Source organism: Prionailurus viverrinus, chromosome A1 (genome assembly GCF_022837055.1).
Source record: "Prionailurus viverrinus isolate Anna chromosome A1, UM_Priviv_1.0, whole genome shotgun sequence".
In the NCBI taxonomy this organism is placed as follows: domain Eukaryota; kingdom Metazoa; phylum Chordata; class Mammalia; order Carnivora; family Felidae; genus Prionailurus; species Prionailurus viverrinus.
Window position 1 is genome coordinate 86,472,261 of NC_062561.1, and position 21,465 is coordinate 86,493,725.

The 21,465-nt window shown below is 37.8% G+C and overlaps 1 protein-coding gene across 3 annotated transcripts in view; it reads right to left on the reverse strand.

Annotated features, from left to right (window-relative positions):
• Window positions 1-1,586: 1,586 nt before the first annotated feature.
• The window catches only part of LOC125164301 (butyrophilin subfamily 1 member A1-like), a 110,902-nt gene continuing 91,023 nt past the window's right edge, over window positions 1,587-21,465 (reverse strand). For 2 of the 3 annotated variants that reach the window (XM_047857110.1, XM_047856969.1), the window contains exons 9-13: window positions 17,505-17,525; window positions 9,296-9,316; window positions 4,293-4,319; window positions 4,125-4,151; window positions 1,587-2,409 (exon numbers count right to left, since the gene is read on the reverse strand). In XM_047857110.1, coding sequence (XP_047713066.1) covers window positions 1,841-2,409; window positions 4,125-4,151; window positions 4,293-4,319; window positions 9,296-9,316; window positions 17,505-17,525 — 665 coding nt within the window. In that variant the 3' untranslated portion in view covers window positions 1,587-1,840. The remainder of the gene's footprint in view (window positions 2,410-4,124; window positions 4,152-4,292; window positions 4,320-9,295; window positions 9,317-17,504; window positions 17,526-21,465) is intronic. The other variant, XM_047857036.1, reaches the window with a different exon arrangement.

Sequence of the window (21,465 nt, forward strand, 5' to 3'; positions counted from 1 at the left end):
TATGGTCAGTGTACATGTCAAACAACACAGAACTCCTCCATCATGTTATAGAATAGCTCCTGGCCCTTCTCTCACTCTCGGTATCCCAGGCAGAAGGTAAATATAGGTCCACTGTGTTCTTTAAATTTCATGAGACAGACTAATCTCTTAATTTTTTTCCATGTGCTTTAATTGAGGGTTAGAAAACCATATTTTGAGGGGACAGAAATTAAAAATACAACCACACATTGTTCTTAAAATCTTCACATTCTCTCTTGACTCCATAAATGTTCCAAGCCATGAGCAGTTACATTCATGTAACCAAATTTAGGCCACCTCCTTTAAAATACTGTATGACGATAGATTTGGTATTCATTTGGAACAGTTCTCTTATTTTGTTTTTGCTCAAATATTTCATTTTAACATTTCTTTACTTATATATTAAATATTTTATTATAATAAACCCAAATAATCTCTTACAAGTAGAAAGAAAATCAATTTCAGCTCAGCCTGATCATGTTGCTTCAGCTACTTACTTCTGCAGCCTAATTTCAAACTATTCTGTCCCAACTTCATCTGAGCTCCATATATCTTCTTCTACCTTCTCACCCAGGCCCATTCTCTCTGTATTTTGCCTATTGTTTGAATTGAATAATTTCCAGCTATGCATGTGCAAAATTTCCTCTTTTATGCATCACTTTCTCAGTGAAAGTTTTCCTGATGATGAGATTAAGGTGAATCCACTCACCATCATTCCATATCTGGATACCTTGATTTACTACACAACATTTTGAAATTAATAACTGTTTGTCAGTGTTTTCCTGTTTATTGTCAGTAACAGATAACATAGTTACAGTTACAGGTAAACAATCTGCAGTGTTGTAGATAATGGATATCTAGAATATATATATATATATATAGAGAGAGAGAGAGAGAGAGAGAGAACCTAATAAGCATTTATTGAGTAGATGAGTCAAAGAAACTGTAATACTGTAATATTAAATTAATTTGGAGATTATGGTCATTGAAACTTCAAAACAACATGAAGGCAAAATGGTTAAGAAATTAGTGACTGAAATACATATCCACTTGAAGATATTTTTTTGGACTGTACCATACATAGTACAGGTTAAAACTCTCTTTTTCAAAACCATCATGGTCCTTTAGGTTTGGGCAAAATTAATAGAGTATGAGTTCCAGCAAATTTCCTGATGATAGAGTAAAGCCCATATCTTCTTCTATCTCAAACTATGAATGAAGATGAAATCATACTCATCAGGGATCAACTGAAAATTGACTTTCCTTCACCACTTACACAAGTATGTATTTCATTTGGGTATTGTATTTATGTTCTGTAGATTTGAATTGTCATCTAGTAAATTCTACAGCATATAATTCAAATCAAGTAATTATTGTCCATTAACAAATAGGCATATAGGGGATTGAAATTATAAAAAGTATATTGGGGTGTCTGGGTGGCTCAGTCGGTTAAGGGCCAGACTTTGGCTCAGGTCATGATCTCACGGTTCATGGGTTTGAACCCCATGTTGGGTTCTGTGCTGACAGATCAGAGCCTGGAGCCTGTTTCAGATTTTGTGTTTCCCTCTCTCTCTCTGCTGCTTCTTGGCTCTCTCTTTCTCTGTCTCAAAAATATATGAATGTTAAAAAATTAAAAAAAAAAAGACAAAGAAAATTTTTTAGAAGTGTAATTTATAACATCAAAGTGTTTTTTTAGATTTATTTGAAGGAAGAACACCATTTGAATTCTAAAATTATATATATTATATTGCATATAATATTTATACATTAGATATATAAATCCAAATTTCAGTTGATTTAAAATAAGGCACTTTTTCCTCAGTCAAATAGAACATCTTCTTCTGGGTTTTTTAATATTACCTAATGGCAGGATGGTCAGAGAATATTCATTTTCACCTTGGTCGTTGGGGCCAGGACAGAAATATGGTCTCAGGGGGTCACTGAAGCAGTTTTTATAAGTGTAGATATGAGACAGGTTTGTAACATTATAAAAGGAGACTCTCCCAGCCTCATAATCAAGAAAGATACCAATAATCTCAGGAGATTCCTCAAGGTCAAGTGTTATCTGTGGATTTTCAAGAGCTTGGTAGCAATTGCTTCTCTTAAAGCATAGTGTCCAGAATCCGGTCTTTGGGGACAGCATGATTTCTCCCTGTCTGCAGACAGAAGCTTTACAAATGCCTAGAGTCCAGTTTAATTTATTCTTCACACTCACTTCCCAGTAGTGTCTACCTTTGAAAAAACATTGCTGACCTAAAACCCGGAATAGCTTATTTAATGGATTCCTTTCTCTGGGTAGTTTCCAAGAGATATCGACTCTTTTCACCCTTCTCTTGTCTTCAGTAATTTGGAGATTTGAGTGAGCTGTGTCTTGATCCAGGGTAACATTTTCTATGGAAGAACATGTTGTCAGTCTTGGCTATAGTCAATAATAATCAAGAATAATTAACACAATATAGAAGGGTCTTTCCTCTATCTAGGATTTTTCTCTAATTTCTTCAAATGTAGCTGCTACATTCCTTCAACTCATGCTCTTTATATCACCTCCATTTATCAAATCACACAGTTAACTTTCAAGTTAAAAATTTTAACTCATTTTCAAATGAGGATTTATGCAGAATGGGAAAAAAATAAATATATAAAAATGCAGATATATTCTAGTCAAATAATTTATGAATATGACCAGTGTTTCACAAAACACTTATTATGTGCCTCAGGCTCTTTGAAGCACATTTATAAATAATTTTCATAACACATCAATGAGCTGTAGAATTTTTTTTTTCATTTTGTAGTTGAGACAACAAAGATTTAGAGAAGTTTGTCCAACTATGGTTACTAATATCCATCAATGTTTGGATTCACACCCAGGTCTGTCTTTTTCAGTTAATGAATTCATGAGAAACAATTATATATTTTTGCTTGAAATCTAAATGCTTTGACAATTTAAAATTTTCCCTAAATAATTCTTTGGAATTTAAGCAGATTTAATGAATTACTTTTCCTAAAAGTACCTTCACATGAGTACAAGTTTTCAGATACATGAATCTAAAAATAATTTGTAAAATGGTGAAAGCATATAAGGACACAAGTCGGAGGTAAAATGATCCAGATATTTACCCAATTACCCTGTATTCTGTTAATACAGGCTAAAAGTACTTTTGCTATGAAAGAATTGCCATAGCAGTAGGCAAAAATAAATTTTACTTATTTACTATAACCACAAATAAAGTTCTACCAGTATTCATATAATATAAAAATCACTAAAGACTCATATTAGCACTGTAAATATAGTATTATGTGCATTTAAAGATATTGCAACTCAATTGTTAATGGACATTTTTACAAAGTAGCATTGGATATCTAGACTGTACTTTTTCCAATGGGTAAATGTACTTCTAAAGTTGTCTAATTAATGTGAAGATTATGTCAATTAGTTATATAGACTGGAGAAATCTCTTAAGAATACTTATACATTTCTTCGTGGAATAGTGTATAAATATCTGACTTTTCTTCTTCACAGTGTATGTGTGGAAATGAAATAAAAATATTTTATTTGAAATAATACAAATATGTAAAATGTAATGAAAATGCTATTGTTCCTAATATTCAATAAGGTTCATAAGTTTGACAATTTGTTAGAAGTCAAAAGATATCCTAGGTAAGTAGGAGTTTTCCATTTAACAAATTACATGAAGGACAACTGATTGTGGTCCATAGGCAATTAGTGTCATTGTGTTACTAGCGTCCATTCTAACATAGTTAAATGACAGCCTGTCCTTACCCCATTCCCTGTCACATACCTGGTAACGCCCCCCAACTCACTTCTGGTTCCAAACAGCATGTTTGGTAGTATCATTTTGGGCTTTAATATTCTGTTTCCTTCCATCACTGTACCTCAGAGAGCAACACCATTTGCTATATGTAAAGAGTTGTAGCTATGAACTACCCAAGAATAAGCATGACAAAATAGAAATTTTATAGAAGAAAAAAAAAAACAGGGATGAGTTTGTATGTGTTGTGTGAGTTGGTGAGTGTGTTAAGGCTCCAGTGACACAGTGTGCTTGCTAAAAGTAAAAATCAATATCCAAATACTAGTCTTTAGTTACCTGCATACAGTCGAAGAAACTTCAATCCTAAATATAAATAATAAATAAATAAATAAATTAGTATAGATTTGAATACAAGATTTAACAGTGAATAAAACAACAAGGAGATGTGTGATCAAAAGGAAAGTGCATGAGTCAGGGTTGGAGGTGGTCATTTTCATTACTCACCTTCTTCTCCCAGGAGTTTTATTCTTTCTGAAAGAATGGGATGTAGTGAGAGATTGATTTAAAATATGTTTACATTTCTTTTCTTTTTAATATATGTACATTTTTATCCTCACAGAGAAACTTTACTTACCAAGTAAATAACAAAAAATAACATTTTGGGTGGTGCCTGTGTGGCTCAGTCAGTTAAGCATCCAACTTTAGCTCAGATCATGACCTTGCGGTTCGTGCATTTGAGTCCCAAGTTGGGCTCTGTGCTGACAGCTCAGAGCCTAGAGTCTGGTTTGGATTCTATTCCTCTCTCTGCCTCCAACCCATGCTCAAACTCTCTCTCTGCCTCTCAAAAATAAATAAATGTTAATTTAAAAAAAGAATAACATTTTTGAAAAGAAAATATTGTCACTGCACCACTTTATTATTTAACATTTCTATGTTTTGCTGATTTTCTTGGATAATGTTCAAAATTATGTTTCCTGGACAGCATTCATAATTCTTAGAAGGGAAAATGACACTGTATTTCCCAGCCATTGCCTACATATAGCCTTGTATGGGTTGTCTGAACCAGAGTCACCTGGATAATAGTGTGTCCTCTAATAGTATCCTGGGCTCATCCCCCCCCCCCCCAGAGTTTAATGCATGTTGTGCTTTGTGCTTTGCACATAATATTCGTCCCCTTGAAATATACCTCTAGCCTTGAAGGTATACCTCTATACCACCCCTCTTTAATACCTCTAGCCTTGAAGATCTAGGGACATCTTCGGAAGATGGCAACATAGGAGGACACTGGACTCATCTTTTCCTGCTGATCGCTAAGATTCCACCCACATCTGCCTAAATAACACACAACACTGCTAGGACACTAACAGAATGGACACTCCAGAGCCAAGCTTAGACGAGAGGCCCACTGAAGAGAATAGGAAAGGCAGAGAGACAATGCATGCTACATGGACTGGTGGGAGGGATACAGGTGGTGGAGGGGCAGCCCATCATGCAAGGCAGAGCCCCCGAAGTCTGGCTTGCAAAATCAGAGGGGCCAGACTCCATGAGTTCTGACAGCCAGCGGGACTTAACATCTGTATTGTGAAAAGTCAATAGCTCTGCTCTTAGAGAGTAGGGAGGTCGAGAGGATGCTGGGAGGGAGAGTTGTTGAACTCCAGAAGGACAGAGCTCAGTGGGGGAACGAAGGTGTTGGCAAGCGCCATTTCCCTCTCCCATCCCCCAGGTGAAATTCCAAAGGGAACTTGCTCCCATCACTGAATTTGCTTGCACCTCGCAAATGCCCAAAGCTGTGCTTCTGTGGATCCATCGCTCCAACCAACAGGCCTGCCTCCTTCCCTGTGCTGCAAGGCCCCTCCCGCAGGGGACCACCTAAGGCAAATCTACCTAAGCCGACCCCTCTCACCCCAGGGCACCAGCAGATCCACCGTCCAATATGCCCTTGGCCAGATCCCATGGAAGCAGCACCACATGCCTGGCACTGTGCAAGCACCCCAGGCAGGGGCCACATCACTTCACACTGAGTCCGGGCCTTAGGAGACAGGAAGATAAACTACACACCAGTCTGACTGTGGCCCCAGCGGTGGTCTGTGGGCAGGCATCAGGTCTTGTTGTGGCCCCACCCACCAACACAAGTTTCTTAGAACAGCACAGGGGAAGTGCCCTGTAGTTTGGAGCTACCACAGGGACCCCAAAATGATGAAACAGAAGAATTTTCCTGAAAAGAAACTCAAGGATTAGTAACAGCTAACGTATTGATCAAAGATGATTTAAGCAATATAACAGACAAAGAATTTAGAATAATAGTCATAAAATTAATTGCTGGGCTTGAAAAAAGCATGCAGGACAGCAGAGAATCTATTACTACAGAGATCAAGGGACTAAGAAACAGTCATGAGGAGCTAAAACATGCAATAATGAGATGCAAAATAAAATGGAAGCAACCGCAGCCTGGATTGAAGAGGCAGAGGAGAGAATAGGTGAACTACAAGATAAAATTATGGAAAAAGAAGAAGCAGAGAAAAAGACAGATAAAAAAAATCCAGGAGTATGAGGGGAGGATTAGAGAACTATGTGAAGCAAACAGAACAATATCTGTATCATAGGAATTCCAGAAGAAGAAGAAGAGAGAGAAAGGGACTGAAGGTGTATTTGAACTAATCATAGCTGAGAAGGAATCAAGGTCCTCCGTCCCAACTCCCACCCCATTTGTATCCTTGCATGGGATAAGAAATCCACCCTCCACATGGTTGTCTTGATGTCACGTAGAGCCTAACTGGAAGTCTCCTGGGCAAGCCCATTACTGGCAGCTCCAGGACAGGATTCTTCACTTTGCTTCACCTGGTCCAGAGGTGAATGTCCAAAGACATGAGTTTCAGACCACTAGGAGATGAAGCCAATGTAAGAGATTAATTTTCACCTATGTGATTCTGTACAAGTTAGGTATTATGTGATCTTTAAGCCATCGAACAGGATAGCAATAGAACTCTTGTTCTCTTTTCTTATATAATATAGATAAACAAGGAGGAAAACAAACAGAAAATGACAAAAAATATGAATAAAAATCATTTCTTCCACTCAACAGATATTTGTGGACTGGACGCCCTCAGCTCTGCAGGGATCAGGCTCCCTCAGTAAAGGAGGACACAGAACTCTGACCTGTCACATGCACAAAGCACCATGTAAAGCAGTGATGAGAGATCTCATGGCTGTGGGATTCCATAAAGTACTCAGATCCCTCTCTGTGGTCGTGATCGTTCACCAAGTTCCCACAGGGAAAGCAGAGTTAATTGTGACATGAGCACAGAAACAAGGTATTTCAGGAATAGAGAAAAACAAGTACAAAGACACAGAGATAAAATCACTAAGAAGCATGCGCCTAGGGCACCTTGGCAGCTCAGTCACTTGAGCATCTGACTCTGGACTTCAGCTCAGGACATGATCTCACGGTCTGTGAGTTAGAGTTCCCATAGCTCTGCACTCACAACACAGAGCCTGCTTGAGATCCGTTCTATCCCTCTTTCTCTGCCCCTCCCCTTCTCTCTTATGATTTCTCTCAAATGAAATTAAATGAATATTAAAAAATTGGGGCGCCTGGGTGGCTCAGTCGGTTAAGCGTCCGACTTCAGCTCAGGTCATGATCTCGTGGTCCATGAGTTCGAGCCCCGCATCGGGCTCTGTGCTGACCACTCAGAGCCTGGAGCCTGTTCAGATTCTGTGTCTCCCTCTCTCTCTGACCCTCCCCCATTCATGCTCTCTCTCTGTCTCAAAAATAAATAAACGTTAAAAAAAATAAAAAAAAAACTGACGCTCTCTTAAGTAACAAGGTCAAAAGGTAAAACAAAATAAAAAAATAAAAACAAAACCATAAAATATGGATACAGAATATCAAAGCTTATGCAAATCATATTTAACAGTTTGACATATAATGCAGAAAAATGTAAAGACTTTCAACGGACCAAAACTAGACTGTGATATTTTGGTTGTCATCTTACCATAGAATGTACAAGTTATCATTAATAACTATTTAATAACAAAGAAGTCAAGAATTAGCAGAAACCCAGGAGAAGTTCAAAATTGAGATATGGACATGCATTATAGAAGTCATAGTAGAAAACATCATAAAGGAATATCTGAATACTTTCCTGGGACCTTAAAAACAAATATTTAAACACAGGTGAAATCTTTCAACAAAGATGCCACAGTGTGACTTTGTTTAAATGACAATTGGTTTCACAGCCTATAATTTATAGTGTTGCCAAATACAACATAGTTTCAACGGATAGCTAATCTTATAGAAGTAGGCCAGTTGAACAAAATGTTTATGATATGGAAATCGTTTGCTAAATTTTAGTTGATCGAGTATATTTTTCTATGATGTTTGCCTCTAAATAGAAACAAAAACTACTCTCCTTTCTGTTTAAATAAGAGTTCTGTGTAAAACCAAAATAAATAATCATGCATTCAATAAAGCATGTATGGAAGAATTTCTAAAGAAACAGATTTTACTCAAGTCTTTCTTGCCTGACTTGGTATGATATTTAGCAATAGGTGAAAATAAGAGCTAGAGAAGAGGGGAAAAGAAGCAGGTCTTGTGTATAAGAAATAAATCAGTCCATGCCCCTCCACCTGTTGATTGTGTGGAGCTCATGATAGGATATTCCCCCAAAAAAGTTCATCGAGATTACACATGGGATCTGTGCTTCAAGAGACTGGGACAGGATCCATGAGCCTTTGGGTGCGGAATATATCCAGAGTCAGGAATAACCTGAAACAGTGAATCAGTCTTCATCACTCATGCCAAGAAGAATTCTTTGCATAGAGAGACGTACTTTTTCCCTGACACTTTAAAGGGGGCATACACTGACGGCAATACAAACACCAATTCATACCTTGGAAACTCATCTGCAGCACATGAGAAAAGATTTTAAAATGTGAGGGGTCAGGAGGCTAGAAAGAATCCTCAATACATGAGGATGTTTTGAAAATGCAGAAGAGAAAAAAGGTTCCACAGGTGCATTTGACAAAAGCTCCCTGTTCTCAATTCCAATGAAAGCAGATTAGCAAGTAAAAGGTACACTGCAATGTAACCAACAAAAAGTGAGAATAGCTAACTTTAGTAGACATTTGGATGGTGGACCAGGCTGTGCTCTGCTTTGAAATGTAGTGTCATGTGCTTGTTCGGGATTCCTGGTGGGTTTACTACAGACCTTGCTTTTCTACTTTGCCCAGGTACTAACCAGCGTGTCCTCTCTGTAGAATCAAAGATACATTGGCAAACCTCAAGGGTTTATAAGCACAATGACCCAACAGAGGTCATGGACACTTGAACAAGCTAATGAAGACAAAGGGGAAGGGAATACACAATCCCAGATTCCTAATTGGTATTTATTTCCTTCTATTTTTACTGACTGTTTTCCTTGGAAATCTATACTTAAAAAAGAAGAAACCCCTGAGCTCTAGATACTGTGATAAATCTGGTAAATATAAGGAGGTAATAAATGACTTACCATATTTTTCCTGGAGTTTACCTTTAAGAAGAAAAAACACAAATAAGTTACAGAGTCAAACTAAAACTTCTACAGGTTAAAATATTTTCATGGGACTGTGGGCCATATGTATGTTTATTTATTTATTTTTTTGAAAAATCTAATCATAGATTTTCTACATTTTTAAATTGGGCTGCTTGAGGTTTTGATATTGAATGGAATGATTTGATTACATTTTTTAGATGTTAGTCCCTTAACGCATTTATGATTGCAATTTTCTATTCCCTGTCACTAGGTTTTCATTCTTTTAATGGTGTTCTTTGCTTGGGGGAAAGAAAAAAGCCTTTATTTTGAGATAGTCTGAATATTTGTTACTGTTTTTGCTATCCTTGTCTGAGGAACCGGTTTCAAGTAAATATTGCTCAGGAGGTTGCCAAAGAACTTACTTCTTAGGTTTTATTTAAAGTTTTGATGCTTCATATCTTAGATTTATGTTTTCACCCATTATGAGTTTACTATAGCATATGGTGGGAAAGTGGTCAAATATCAGTATTTTGTAAATATCTGTGTCCAGTGTTCTCAACATCATTTAATGAAGGAGCATTTTTCCCATTGCATTTTCCTGCTTCCTTTGTCATTGATTTATTGACCGTACAAATGTAGAACTCTTTTTGCAGTTTCATTTCTCTTGTATCGATCCATCTGTCTACTTTAGTCCCAGTAAAAGTACCATTTCCTTGCCATAGCTTTATGTTCTACTATGACAGATTATACTATTACCCTATTTATACAATACAAGAATATTATACTATGAAATATTATGCTATAAATCCAAGAAGCTGATAACAAACTTTTCCTTCCTTGTCAAGGTCAACTGCTTCAGAGCTGAGGTGGTTGCATAGTAGGAGGACCCTAGGTCTTTCTCCTTCCTCAAACACACTAGAAAACTGTCAAATCATTCTGAGTACCCAAGAACTAATCTTGAGTACTGGTAGAACAAGCTCATCCTTGAGGGAGGAAAGAGGACACATCAAGGATAGTAGGAAATGCAGAGATGTGGTTTGGGGCCACATGTTTCCTAGGTGCTATGGAGGGGAGACAATCTTGGTTGCAGAGAAACACAAAGAGTTCTAGGAGTACACAGTGGAATGAATGAGATGGACACTTCTTAAAATCCATTGGCTGGGACAAGCAGAGGGGTTGATTTCCTTGAGGCTTTTTGATGAACAGGGCTTAAAGTCTGGAGGTTTAAAGGTCAGCGTGCCTGGCTGGGATAGAGGCCAGCAGGCACTGCAATGCTCCTGGCTGAAAGTCAGGCAAACAACTTAGACACAGACAGCATGAAGATGAGGATCTGAAACACACCAACACTGGAGGCACAAAGGGGGACCTTCAATGCTCCTCTGAGAGTGCTTCTCAAAAGATGCAATAACCCCTCAACTGGAGACAAAGAAGTTGGTTGGTGACACTACACTCCCCCATACTTTCAGAAAAGACAGAGAAGGATGTTTAGGAAGTACACAGTGCTGAGACTGGCTGCCTCTCCTGCTTACAGCAAGTCCACAGCCCTGTGTTCAATGACTATTCCCCTTCTCTGTCAAGTGTGTCTCAGTCCCAGCCAGGCAGTCTTCTTCCTCAGATGATGAGCAGAAATGCTGTCAACCACGTCTCCCAAACTCTTTGTTCTGCAAGGCTTCAGTTCTAGTGGAAACCACATGAGTCTCATTGAATTGTACACCAGAGCACACCTACATAAAATTTGCCACACTCTCACCAAGGTTCAAGCACTGCACCAGCAGGCAAGGACAACCTTTGAAGATGCCTGGCCTGAAAGGCAGTGCAGCCAAAACACAGGAGCCTAGTGTATGTAGGTCACTCGAGAGACCCTCTTTAAAGCATCAGGACCTGGACACCATTTGACCTCTTCTTCATAACGCAACTACTCTAAGGAGCAGGAAATGAAACAGGCTTTCCTAACGCCAATAAGAAGACAGAAGGATGTATAGACAATGCCAGGACTGAGGAACCCTCCGAAATGAAAGAATATAAGATAAAAGCCAGAGGTTTATGTAAAACCAACAAAAGTACTATACCAGATGGAGAATTTAAAGCAGCCATCATAAGATTCCTGCTCTGCTTGAAAAAATAAAAGAAGTCTTCAGGGAAGCCTGAAAATAGACTTAGGAAACTCAGTGTATCTATGAAACTTAAATTTGTATCATCAGAGTTGCAGAAGAAGAGACATAAAAGGGAACATAAGGGTAGTTTGCATAAATAATAGGCTAACACTTCCCAAATCTGGGGAGTGAAACAGCCATCCGAATCCAGGAGGCACAGAAAACTCCCACAGAAATCCACCAAAGCAGACCTAAACCCAAAATATTGTAGTTAAATGTGTAAAATATTCTGACAAAGAACAAACATCCAATTAGCAAGAAAGAAAAGAATTGCCTACATTACAAGGGAAGAACCACAAGGTTGGCTGCAGATCTCTCGACAGAAACTTGGTAAGCCATGATATATTCAATGTCCTGAAGGGGAAAATCATCACCTAGTATACTCTATACAACAAGGTTATCATATAGAACAGAAGCAGATAAAGACTTTCCAAGAGAAACAAAAACTAAAGGAGCTAAACCTTTATGTCCACTACACCAGCCCTGTGTGCAATATTAAAGGGGACTGTTTAAGTGGGAAGGAAAAAAAAAAAGTGACAAACAAAAAGGATAAGAGAAAACATCCAGGTGAGACAACAAAACACGTATTAAAATGACACTAAATACATGTATATACCTGTATATAGATTTATTCTGAATGTAAGTGTAGGATGTGCTCCAATCAAAAGACATATAGTATCAGTAAAGAATAAAAACAAAAACAATAGAGGAAAAAAAAAAACGAACAAGACCTTTCTACATGCTGTCTATAACTGACTCATTTAAGACCTCACAATGCCTGCAGATTGAATGGGAAGGGATAGAGGGATAAATACTTATCACGCCAATGCCTGTGGAAAGAAAGCCAGAGTAGCAATACTTATCTCAGGCAGAGTAGACTTTAAACCAAAGACAGTAACAAGAAATGACAAAGGATACTATATCAAAGTGAAGTGGTCTATCCAACAAGTAGATCTCACAGTTGTAAATATTTATGCCACCAACATGAATTCTACAATGTGATCAGTAGAAAAAAAAAATGCAACCCAGAATCCTTTATTCAACAAGGCTGTCATTCAGAATAGGAGAGATAAAGGTTTTACCAAACAAACAAAAACTGAAAGAATTCATCACACTAAACCAGCCCTACAAGAGATTCTATGGGGGACTCTGTGAGTGAAATGTTGTAAGCACCACACGGTACCAGAAACATCACCGCAAGCATGAAACCTACAGACATCACAATGACTCCAAACCCATATCTTTAACACTGAATAATAACACTTCATGTAAATGGAATGAATGCTCCCGTCAAAAGTCATAGGGTATCAGAATGGATAAAAAACAAGACTCATCTATTTGCTGTCTATAAGAGACTAATTTCAGACCTGGGAACACTTTCAGATTGAAAGTGGGTGATGTAGAACTATTTATCATGCCACTGGAAGTCAAAAGAAAGCTGGAGTAGCCATAATTATATCAGACAAACTAGACTTTAAATTAAAGGCTGTAACAAGGAATGAAGAAGGTCATTATATAATTATTACAGAGTCTATCCATCAGGAAGAGCTAACAATCATAAATGTCTATGTGCCGAATACAGGACCCCCCAAATATATAAAACAATTAATCACAAACATAAGCAACTTTAATGATAAGAATGTGGTAACTTCAGGGTCTTTAATACCCCACATACAACAATGAATAGATCATCTCTACCAGGATCAATAAAGAAACAAGGGCCCTGAATGATACATTGGGTCAGATGCACTTGACACATATATTTACAACTCTGCATCCCAAAGTGACAAAATATACTTTCTTCTCCAGTGCACATGGAACATTTTCCAAGATAGATCACATACCGGGACACAAAACAGCCCTTAATAAGTATAAAAGAATTGAGAACATACCATGCACACTTTCAGACCACAATGCTATGAAACTTGAAATCGACTACAGGAAAAAGCCTGGAAAACCTCTAAAATCATGGTGGTTAAAGAACACCCTACTAAAGAATGAATGTGTCAACCAGGCAATTAGAGAAGGAATTAAAAATGTATGGAAACAAATTAAAATGAAAATACAACAATCCAACAGTTTTTGGGATACAGCAAAGGCAGTCCTGATAGGAAAACACATTGCAATCCAGGCCTTTCCCAAGAAACAAGAAAAATCCCAAATACAAAATCTAACAGCAGACCTAAAGGAAATAGAAGCAGAACAGCAAAGACACCCAAACCCAGAAGAAGAAGAGAAATAAAAATCAGAGCAGAAATAAACTATATAGAATCTAAAAAAAAAAAAAAACAACTGTAGTAGATCAATGAAACCAAGAGTTTATTTTCTGAAAAATGAGCAATTGATAAACCTCTAGCCACACATCTCAAAAAGAAAAGGGAGAAGACCCAAATAGATAAAATCATTAATTAAAATTGAACTATTATAACCAATCCCTCAGAAATACAAGCAATTATCAGGGAATACTACAAAAAACTATATGCCAACAAACTGGACAAGCTGGAAGAAACAGACAAATTCCTACGCACCCACACACTTCCAAAACTCAAACAGGATGAACTAGAAAACTTGAAAAGACCCATAACCAGCGAATAAATTGAATCAGTTATCTAAAATCTCCCAACAAATAAGAGTCCAGGGCCAGAAGTCTTCCCTGGGGAATTCTACAAGACATTTAAAGTAGAGATAATACCTATCCTTCTCAAGATTTTCAAAAATATAGAAAGAGAAAGAAAACTCCCAGACTCATTCTATGAAGCCAGCATTACTTTGATCCCCAAAACAGACTGAGACCCAGCAATAAAAGAGAACTAGAGGCCAAAATTCCTATTGAATATGCATGCAAAAATTCTCAACAAGATACTAGCAAACCAAATTCAACAGCATATAAAAAATATTATTCACCATGATCAAAGTGGGATTCATTCCTGGACTGCAGGGCTGGCTCAACATTCTCAAGTCAATCAATGTGATACATCACATTAATAAATGAAAAGAAAAGAACCATATGATCCTGTCAATCAACGCAGAAAAAGCATTTGACAAAATTCAGCATCCTTTCTTAATAAAAACCCTCGAGAAAGTCGGATAGAAGGAACATACTTAAACATCATAAAAGGCATTTACGAAAAACCCAGAGCTAATAACATCCTCAATGGGGGAAAACTGAGAGCTTCCTCCCTGAGATCAGGAACACGTCAGGGATATCTACTCTCACCGCTGTTGTTTAATATGGTGTTGGAAGTTCTAGCATCAGCAACCAGACAACAAAAGGAATCAAAGTCATAAAAAAAGGCAAAGATGAAGTCAAGCTTTCACTTTTTGCAGATGACATGGAAAACCTAATAGACTCCACCAAAAGTCTGCTAGAACTGATACATTAATTCAGCAAAGTCGCAGGATAAAAAATCAATGTACAGAAATAAGTTGCATTATTATAGATTAAAAATGAAGTAACGGAAAGACAAAGAATGAAACTTATCCCATTCAAAATTACAAGAATCGTAAAATACCTAGGAATAAACCTCACCAAAAAATGTGAAAGATCTGTATACTGAAAAGTGTAGAAAGCTCTTGAAGGAAATTGAAGAATATACAAAGAAATGGAAAAACATTCCGTGTTCATGGTTTGGAAGAATAAATATTGTTAAAATGTCGATACTACCCAAATCAATCCACACATTCAATGCAATCCCAATGAAAATTACGCCAACATTGTTCTCTAAGCTAGAACAAGGAATCCTAAAATTTGTAGGGAACCACAAGAGACCTGGAATAACCTAAGTAATATTTAAGAAGCAGACCAAAGTGGGAGGCATCACAATCCCAGACTTTAGCCTCCAATGCAAAGCTGTAATCATCAAGACAGCATGGTATTGGCACAATAACAGACACATACACCAATGGAATAGATTAGAGACTCCAGAATTGGACCCACAAAAGTATGGCCAACTAATCTTTGACAAAGCAGGAAGGAATATCCAATTAAAGAAAGGCAGTCTCTTTAACAAATGGTGTTGGGAAAACTGGACAGCAACATACAGAAGGATGAAACTGAACACTTTCTTACACTATTCACAATAATAAATTGAAAATGGATGAAGGACCTGAATGTGCAGCAGGAAACCATCAAACCCCTAGAGGAGAAAGCAGGAAAAAACTTCTCCGACCTCAGCCTCGACAATTTCTTACTTGACACATCTCCAAAGGCAAGGGAATTAAAAGCAAAAATGACTATTGGGACCTCAGGAAGACGAATACCTTCTGCACTGCAAAGGAGACAATCAGCAAAACTAAAAGGCAACCAACGGAACGGGAAAAGATATTTCCAAATGACATATCGGACAAAGGGCTAGTATCCAATATATATAAAGAACTCACCATACTCCACACCCGAAAAACAAATAATCCAGTGAAGAAATGGGAAGAAGACATTAATAGACACTTCTCTAAAAAAGACATCCAGATGGCCAGCAGGCACATGAAAAGATGTTCAATGTCACTCCTCATCAGGGAAATACAAATCAAAACCACAAAGGGCAACCTATGGAGTGGGAAAAAGATATTTGCAAATGACTTATAGGATAAAGGGCTAGTATCTAAAATCTATTTAAAAAAATCACTGAATTCCACACCTGAGAAGCAAATAATCCAGTGAGGAAATAGGCAGAAGACATGATTACACACTTCTCTAAAAAAGACTTCCAGATGGCCAACAGGCACATGAAAAGATGCTCAAAGTCAGTAATCATCATTTAAATACAAATCAAAACTACAGTGAGATATCACCTCATGCCTGCCAGAGTGGCCTAAATGAACAAATCAGGAGACTATAGATGCTGGAGACGATGTGGAGAAACGGGAACCCTCTTGCACTGTTGGTGGAAATGCAAACTGGTACAACCACTCTGGAAAACAGTGTGGAGGTTCCTCAAAACATTAATAATAGATCTACCCTATACCCAGCAATAGCATTCCTAGGAATTTATCCAAGGGACACAGGGGTGCTGATGCATAGGGGCACTTCTACCCCCATGTTTATAGCATCACTTTCAACAATAGCCAAATTATGGAAAGAGACTAAACGTCCATCAACTGATGAATGGATAAAGAAGTTGTCCATCAACTGATGAATGGATAAAGAAGTTGTGGTTTATATATACAATGGAATACTACATGGCAATGAGAAAGAATGAAATATGGCCTTTTGTAGCAATGTGGATGGAACTGGATACTGTTAGGCTAAGTGAAGTAAGTCATACAGAGAAAGACAGATACCATATGTTTTCACTCTTATGTGGTTCCTGAGAAACTTAGAAGACTATGGGGGGGGGGTGAGGGGAAGGGGAAAAATGTTAGAAAGGGAGGAAGGCAAGCCATAAGAGGCTGTTAAAAACTGAGGATAAACTGAGGGTTGATGGGGGGTAGGAGGGCAGTGAAAGTGGGTGATGGGCATTGAGGAGGGTACTTGTTGGGATGAACACTGGGTGTTGTATGGGAACCAATTTGATAATAAATTTCATATTAAAGAAATATCACTTGCCTCATCTTCATTGCTGTTTTTCAGCAAATCCACAATCCCATGAATAAGTCCACTCTATTTTATGTGTTCATAGCATCATGAATCCTTTTCTATAACATATTCCATATTTGTTTTACCTTTATTATTTGAATGTGGAATTTGCATCTGTCGTAAGGTAGCAAGTTCCATGGCAAAAGAGAGTCTTTTTTCCTCAGTGTTTCTAAAGAACTGATTATGAAATAGGTAGATAATTACTATATGCAGGAAAGATGACTGCCCTCACCGAATGGGGCAGATTTAACACCTGAGTCCCAGCCCTGAACTCACCACATGATGCATCGCATTCTTCTCCATTTAGGCCTACGTCATTCCTTGTCTTATGAATACTTAGGTTACGTTTTTAAAAATAGCAGAAGGATACATTACCTGCTTCTAAACGCGTTTGGGTCATAAATGCAATGTCTGTATTTTGTTGTTTTATTAAAATGAAAGAACATCAAGGGTGGAATGTTGAAAACTAAATAGGACATACCTTTCTCTTCTTCTAGTTTTGCTATATAAAGACACAAACAAAACAAAAGTATGTTAGAAAGTGTCCTCCTATCACTATCAATGGAAAATCTGTCCTGGAACTTGGTTCTCATTTGAAAACTGAGACCCAGAAAGCTGACGATCCAGTATATTTCTCTGACATAGAAAGAGCAATTTATTTACTGAATATTAATAATAATAATAAATAACACAATCTAAAAAGCTATCTGGCTTTTATATGTGTTTATATAGACATAAAACAGAATATTACAAAAGGTCTCTTTTGGGTGAGGTCCAAAAATTAGGGAAAATAGGTGCAAATACCCACAAATTTTACCCATTATTTCCAAGATAAGAAGGTAGTCTGAAACTGTCCTTGAGTACCTTATTTTAGCACAAGATCATTTATAATATCTGGAAACTGATAAGTAGAAAAGGAAAAGGAAAAAAAATACTGAGAACGGAGGATTTTCTCAGAATGACAGTATGTTTTACTGACCTTGCATTGAGAAGGTGGTATCTTTACCATACTCAGCTCAAGTAATGAATCCTTAATGTGAACAACCAAAAAAATTCAATACGTATGTTTTGGAGTTTTAGCAATAGGTAGGTGGTTTCCTGATACACACCTTAAAATGTCCTAACCATAGGCTGTTTAGTTATCAGTGGTGGAAACCTCCCAACTGTATCTTAAATTAATCTGAACTTATGCTGATTTGTCCTCCAGAATAAACTCTACATGGCAGCAGACATAGGGTGAAATGGAATGCCTCATGGATTTTACCCTCAAACACAAAACAGTAACTTTTTTTTTGGTATTTCAAGGAGTCAGCAAATGATTTCCCTAGGCCTGTTTTGAGAAGTTACATTATTAAAAAAAAAAGTTTATTTATTTTGGAGAGAGAGAGGCAGAGGAGAGAGTGCAAGCGAGGAAAGGGCAGAGTGAGAGGGACACAGAATCTGAAGCAGGCTACAGGCTCCAACCTGTCAGCACAGAGCCTGAATCAGGGCTCCCACTCACAAACCCTGTGATCAGGACCTGAGTCGATGTCAGATGCCCAAGGGACTTGAGCCACCCAGGTGCCCCGAGAAGTGTCTTAAGTAAGCAATAATATAGTATGTTTCCTGGACAGTACCTCATTCATCGAAATAAGTACAACTTCAAAATAGATATTTATCAAACATTTGACCAAATCTGACTATAATACACACAGTTCTATGTGCCTTTACAACTGGTTTGTAGAATAACTTGGAAATCATTAAGTTCATGCAAGGTACAAACCTCATTAAATCTCACCATTATCCTTTAAAATAAACTTTGCAGAATTATTTTTCCCGTGTATATTTTGAATACTAAACTCTCCAGGCTATGAAATGTCCCTTGCCATTTCTGCCTCAGTCTGCTACTGCCTCTTATTTCCCATGAAGCTTGTGGTTCCCCCATTGAAGAAAACTGAGTATAGAACAGGATGTGGGTTAATGGAAGTGAAGGAGAAAAACTGGTCTCACATTAGGGTCATCTGTGTGCTTAGATGCTCACATACTGACTCTTTTTTAATGGGGGGGGGATTTGCTATGTTTGTCAAGGTCCTCCCTCCCAACTCCCACCCCATTTGTATCCTTGCATGGGATAAGAAATCCACCCTCCACATGGTTGTCTTGATGTCACGTAGAGCCTAACTGGAAGTCTCCTGGGCAAGCCCATTACTGGCAGCTCCAGGACAGGATTCTTCACTTTGCTTCACCTGGTCCAGAGGTGAATGTCCAAAGACATGAGTTTCAGACCACTAGGAGATGAAGCCAATGTAAGAGATTAATTTTCACCTATGTGATTCTGTACAAGTTAGGTATTATGTGATCTTTAAGCCATCGAACAGGATAGCAATGGAAATATTGTTCTCTTTTCTTATATAATATAGATAAACAAGGAGGAAAACAAACAGAAAATGACAAAAAATATGAATAAAAATCATTTCTTCCACTCAACAGATATTTGTGGACTGGACGCCCTCAGCTCTGCAGGGATCAGGCTCCCTCAGTAAAGGAGGACACAGAACTCTGACCTGTCACATGCACAAAGCACCATGTAAAGCAGTGATGAGAGATCTCATGGCTGTGGGATTCCATAAAGTACTCAGATCCCTCTCTGTGGTCGTGATCGTTCACCAAGTTCCCACAGGGAAAGCAGAGTTAATTGTGACATGAGCACAGAAACAAGGTATTTCAGGAATAGAGAAAAACAAGTACAAAGACACAGAGATAAAATCACTAAGAAGCATGCGCCTAGGGCACCTTGGCAGCTCAGTCACTTGAGCATCTGACTCTGGACTTCAGCTCAGGACATGATCTCACGGTCTGTGAGTTAGAGTTCCCATAGCTCTGCACTCACAACACAGAGCCTGCTTGAGATCCGTTCTATCCCTCTTTCTCTGCCCCTCCCCTTCTCTCTTATGATTTCTCTCAAATGAAATTAAATGAATATTAAAAAATTGGGGCGCCTGGGTGGCTCAGTCGGTTAAGCGTCCGACTTCAGCTCAGGTCATGATCTCGTGGTCCATGAGTTCGAGCCCCGCATCGGGCTCTGTGCTGACCACTCAGAGCCTGGAGCCTGTTCAGATTCTGTGTCTCCCTCTCTCTCTGACCCTCCCCCATTCATGCTCTCTCTCTGTCTCAAAAATAAATAAACGTTAAAAAAAATAAAAAAAAAACTGACGCTCTCTTAAGTAACAAGGTCAAAAGGTAAAACAAAATAAAAAAATAAAAACAAAACCATAAAATATGGATACAGAATATCAAAGCTTATGCAAATCATATTTAACAGTTTGACATATAATGCAGAAAAATGTAAAGACTTTCAACGGACCAAAACTAGACTGTGATATTTTGGTTGTCATCTTACCATAGAATGTACAAGTTATCATTAATAACTATTTAATAACAAAGAAGTCAAGAATTAGCAGAAACCCAGGAGAAGTTCAAAATTGAGATATGGACATGCATTATAGAAGTCATAGTAGAAAACATCATAAAGGAATATCTGAATACTTTCCTGGGACCTTAAAAACAAATATTTAAACACAGGTGAAATCTTTCAACAAAGATGCCACAGTGTGACTTTGTTTAAATGACAATTGGTTTCACAGCCTATAATTTATAGTGTTGCCAAATACAACATAGTTTCAACGGATAGCTAATCTTATAGAAGTAGGCCAGTTGAACAAAATGTTTATGATATGGAAATCGTTTGCTAAATTTTAGTTGATCGAGTATATTTTTCTATGATGTTTGCCTCTAAATAGAAACAAAAACTACTCTCCTTTCTGTTTAAATAAGAGTTCTGTGTAAAACCAAAATAAATAATCATGCATTCAATAAAGCATGTATGGAAGAATTTCTAAAGAAACAGATTTTACTCAAGTCTTTCTTGCCTGACTTGGTATGATATTTAGCAATAGGTGAAAATAAGAGCTAGAGAAGAGGGGAAAAGAAGCAGGTCTTGTGTATAAGAAATAAATCAGTCCATGCCCCTCCACCTGTTGATTGTGTGGAGCTCATGATAGGATATTCCCCCAAAAAAGTTCATCGAGATTACACATGGGATCTGTGCTTCAAGAGACTGGGACAGGATCCATGAGCCTTTGGGTGCGGAATATATCCAGAGTCAGGAATAACCTGAAACAGTGAATCAGTCTTCATCACTCATGCCAAGAAGAATTCTTTGCATAGAGAGACGTACTTTTTCCCTGACACTTTAAAGGGGGCATACACTGACGGCAATACAAACACCAATTCATACCTTGGAAACTCATCTGCAGCACATGAGAAAAGATTTTAAAATGTGAGGGGTCAGGAGGCTAGAAAGAATCCTCAATACATGAGGATGTTTTGAAAATGCAGAAGAGAAAAAAGGTTCCACAGGTGCATTTGACAAAAGCTCCCTGTTCTCAATTCCAATGAAAGCA